At 44.0% G+C, this 3,811-nt stretch overlaps 1 protein-coding gene across 1 annotated transcript in view; it reads left to right on the top strand.

Moving 5' to 3' along the window:
• The window catches only part of LOC103131801 (cadherin-13-like), a 93,656-nt gene extending 90,500 nt beyond the window's left edge, over positions 1-3,156 (top strand). The window contains exon 5 of the mRNA XM_016666919.1: positions 2,888-3,156. Coding sequence (XP_016522405.1) covers positions 2,888-3,141 — 254 coding nt within the window. The 3' untranslated portion in view covers positions 3,142-3,156. The remainder of the gene's footprint in view (positions 1-2,887) is intronic.
• The last annotated feature ends 655 nt before the right edge of the window (positions 3,157-3,811 follow it).

Here is a 3,811-nt window from a genome sequence, read left to right as displayed (position 1 = left end):
CAGGTTCTGTTGGGTTCTGGTCGGGTTCTGATCAGGTTCTGTTGGGTTCTGGTCGGGTTCTGATCAGGTTCTGTTGGGTTCTGGTCGGGTTCTGATCAGGTTCTGATCAGGTTCTGTTGGGTTTTGGTCGGGTTCTGATCAGGTTCTGATCAGGTTCTGTTGGGTTCTGATTCTGATTTCAGGATTTCTGAGTCTGGAAAATTAAATGGAAAAATATTTAGATTTCCAGATTTTATTCCCTATAACTAAAAGTTTTGTCCTCTCTTCCTCTCTTCCTCTCTTCTTTCCATTTCCTGTACTTTAACTTCTACTTTCTCCCTCTTTCCCATTTCTTTCTTTTCTAGCTCTTGTCATTCCTTCTCTTCCTATACTTTCTTCCTCTCTAGCTTCCTTGTGTCCTTTCCTTTTTTTGTCTTCTTTCCATCCTTTCTTCCTTTTTTGTGTATTTGATTCTTCACCTTTTCTTCCTCCTTCCTTTATTCCCTTCTTTCTTCTTTTCTTCCTTGGTTACTTTATTTTTTCTCTTGTCTTTCCTTTCCTGTACTCTTCCTTTCTTCCTTTTCTTTTCATTCCTTCCATCCTCCCTCTTTCCTTGTGTCCTCCCTCCCTCTTCTGTTTTATCTTCTGTTTCCTGTGAAATTAGTTTAAAGTTTTTAAAGGAACTTTTATCTCATCAAACATGTAAAGTTTTGTTGCAGTTTCTCATTTTTCATAAACGGAAACAGAATTGAATGTGAATAATTCAAGTCAATGTTATGGCTCTAGTGTGAGTGTGTGTGTGTGTGTGTGTGTGTGTGTGTGTGTGTGTGTGTGTGTGAGTGAGACGCTCACTCTGTGATCTGCCTGGTTCAGGGTGTGAAGTGGAACTGAGTCCGGTAATGAAGGAGACGGTCTGTAATTATCCTCTGAGGGAAGGATTACGGTGACTGCAGCGGTCAGAGGTCACCTTGAGGAGATTCTCCTCCAGAGACACCTGCAGTCGCCGCGCCGCCCTTCGCTGCCGTTTGCTGCACAGTCGCATTTTACTCACATATTTACCATCAGCACTTTTTACCTGAGAGCAGAACTGGACCAGAACCTCATATTGGAAGATATTTTAATAAATCTGAGGAGGAAATGAGATTATGAGCGATGCAATAATAAAAAAGGAGTTTAATAATGTTAAAACCTGCTTAGTGTGAGATAACTCTGACATCATATAAATGTAAAGTCTTTTCTTATCCTGTCATATTTTTACAAAACTGAATCTAATAATTCTGGTTTTGATTTATAAATGAGCCGTCACACGCTGACTCGGCGAGAACAGACCAGATCACACAGATAGCCCGGCCCTGTGTGTGTGTGTGTGTGTGTGTGTGTGTGTTTCATGTCTGGCTGTGAGGACTCTGTCCTGAATCTCCTCCTCATCAGTAAATCCCCTCCTGATGAACTGGTTTGGTTTTTTCCCAGTTTTGATAAACTGGTTTGGGTCTTTTCCATTTTTTCCCAGATGAAAACGTTTGTGTTGCTGTCTTAATGTGACGCAGCGAACTCGTTAACCGGACAGGTGAACCTCACTGCCGTTACCTGAGTTAAGACAGTTTAAAGTGAAATAATGTTGGAAACGGTTTGAAACCAGATCAGCCAATCATTCACTCCCATAACATCTAAGAATAAACTTTATGGTTTTACCAGGATATAATGGGATGTAAACATTTCCTCTCATTTTAATAACCAGGACCTTTCAAAGCACACAGTTAATATTGAGCCTGGAACATTTTCATAAGAGATGCTGCATCAGTCCAGAAGCGACATCGCTGTGGAAGACGGGAAATCTGCAGAGCTGTGGCTGCAGCTTTGCAGCAACAGAATTTCCTCCGGTTTCCTCTGGTTTTCTCCTGTTTTCTCTGGTTTTCTCCTGTTTTCCTCTGGTTTCCTCTGGTTTTCTCCGGTTTTCTCCGGTTTCCTCCGGTTTTCTCCGGTTTCCTCTGGTTTTCTCCGGTTTTCTCTGGTTTTCTCCTGTTTTCTCTGGTTTTCTCCTGTTTTTCTCTGGTTTCCTCTGGTTTTCTCCGTTTTCCTCTGGTTTTCTCTGGTTTTCTCCTGTTTCCTCTGGTTTTCTCCGGTTTTCTCCGGTTTCCTCCGGTTTTCTCCGGTTTCCTCCGGTTTTCTCCGGTTTCCTCCGGTTTTCTCTGGTTTTCTCCGGTTTCCTCTGGTTTCCTCTGGTTTCCTCCGGTTTTCTCTGGTTTCCTCTGGTTTCCTCCGGTTTTCTCCGGTTTTCTCGTGACTCTAGTGGAAATGTTCTGACCACCAAACAGTCTTTTTGACCCACAATCAGCCGTGAGTTCATCATGTTCAGTGTTTGTTAGCCAAGCTACTCTTTGAGCTAACAGTTTTAAACCATTTTACAAAATTCAAAATGTTTCATTTTTCTGTCAGTTATAATGAAAATCAAGCTTTGGATTCATTTAAAGCAAAGTTAATGATTTTGTGTGCTAAGATGGAAACAAATTGTGCCTTCAGTATCTGTAGATTGAAGCTAAATCTAACATTTGTTTAGGTCATTTAAAATGTGAAATGTTTTACGACCAGATGATCTCAGGTTTTTTATGTGATTTTATATTCCTGAGTCTCTGACGTTTGCTGTTCCTTAAACCTTTTCCTGCCTGTTGATTCGGTAGAAACTGAAATATTACGGATTCCAACTTTTGAACATGTTTTTCTGTTTGTTGAACTGAAACAGAGAAGATTTCTTCTTTTCTCGGATTTTCCTGTATAAGCAGCTCTTTGTTTAGCTGGATTTAAAACGTTTTTCCTTTAAGACTCGCCCAGTAAGGCATTGGATCTTCTCCTGCTGTCTCCTGTGGAGAAAAGCCGTTTGATGTCCTGCGTGTCTCTGCGTTTCCCTCAGGAACCACGGTGATGACCATGACTGCGTTCGACGCAGACGACCCCGCCACCGACAACGCCGTGCTGCGCTACAACATCGTCAGGCAGTCGCCGGACAAACCTTCGCCCAACATGTTCTACATCGACGCAGAGAAAGGCGACATCGTCACCGTCATTTCTCCGTCCTTACTGGACAGGGAGGTGAGTCGGCCCAGCGCTCCCAGTCTGACCAGTGTGAGTTTGGACCGCAGACGGCGGTCAGATGGCCGGCGCTGACAGCTAACCTTTATGTTTGTCGTTCTGTGGCTTGTCTGGCCGCCAGCAGAGCGGCGTGTGTGTCTGGATCAGGTGTGTGTTTGTGTGAGCCAGACGAGCGTCTCTCCATTTCGCCGTCTAACCGGAGCGAGACGGCGGCGTGATTGCTTTTCTGGCAGGGTGACGAATGCCAGAACATCGATTGGGTTCGCTGGTGGAAGAGGAATATTAGCTGTTGTCAGACATTTAGCGAACGCTTTAATTGAGGTGATACACAGTCGGTCCTGGTGCTGTCCAACAAGCCCGGCTGAAAACCCGCCATCCGGAACTGCTGCAAGCATGGCGGCTAAGTGGCCTGATGAGCCAATCTCTGAGCCGCCGCAAACCGCTTAATGGAGGAGTAATTGATTAAAAGTACAATGAAATGAGATGTAATCAGAACCGCCAGCTCCGTTTGATGGGAGGCGGCATGTGGACCTGCAGCGCCGCGTTGGTTATCAGGGAAAAGCACATTCAGAAAACAGAACTTTGTCTTAAAGCAGCTTAAACTTTTCATGTTTTCATGTTAGAATTACAGAAATAATTTTATTTGCTCCATGTCGGGCTGTGACCACGCCCCAGAGAAACATTTCCGGGTCCATAAACCCGACCCAGTTACTCTGGTTCTGTCTGGATGAATGGAACAAAATCC

The sequence above is a fragment of the Poecilia formosa genome, unplaced genomic scaffold (assembly GCF_000485575.1).
Source record: "Poecilia formosa unplaced genomic scaffold, Poecilia_formosa-5.1.2 Scaffold841, whole genome shotgun sequence".
In the NCBI taxonomy this organism is placed as follows: domain Eukaryota; kingdom Metazoa; phylum Chordata; class Actinopteri; order Cyprinodontiformes; family Poeciliidae; genus Poecilia; species Poecilia formosa.
This window is presented reverse-complemented; position numbering and strand designations above follow the sequence as displayed.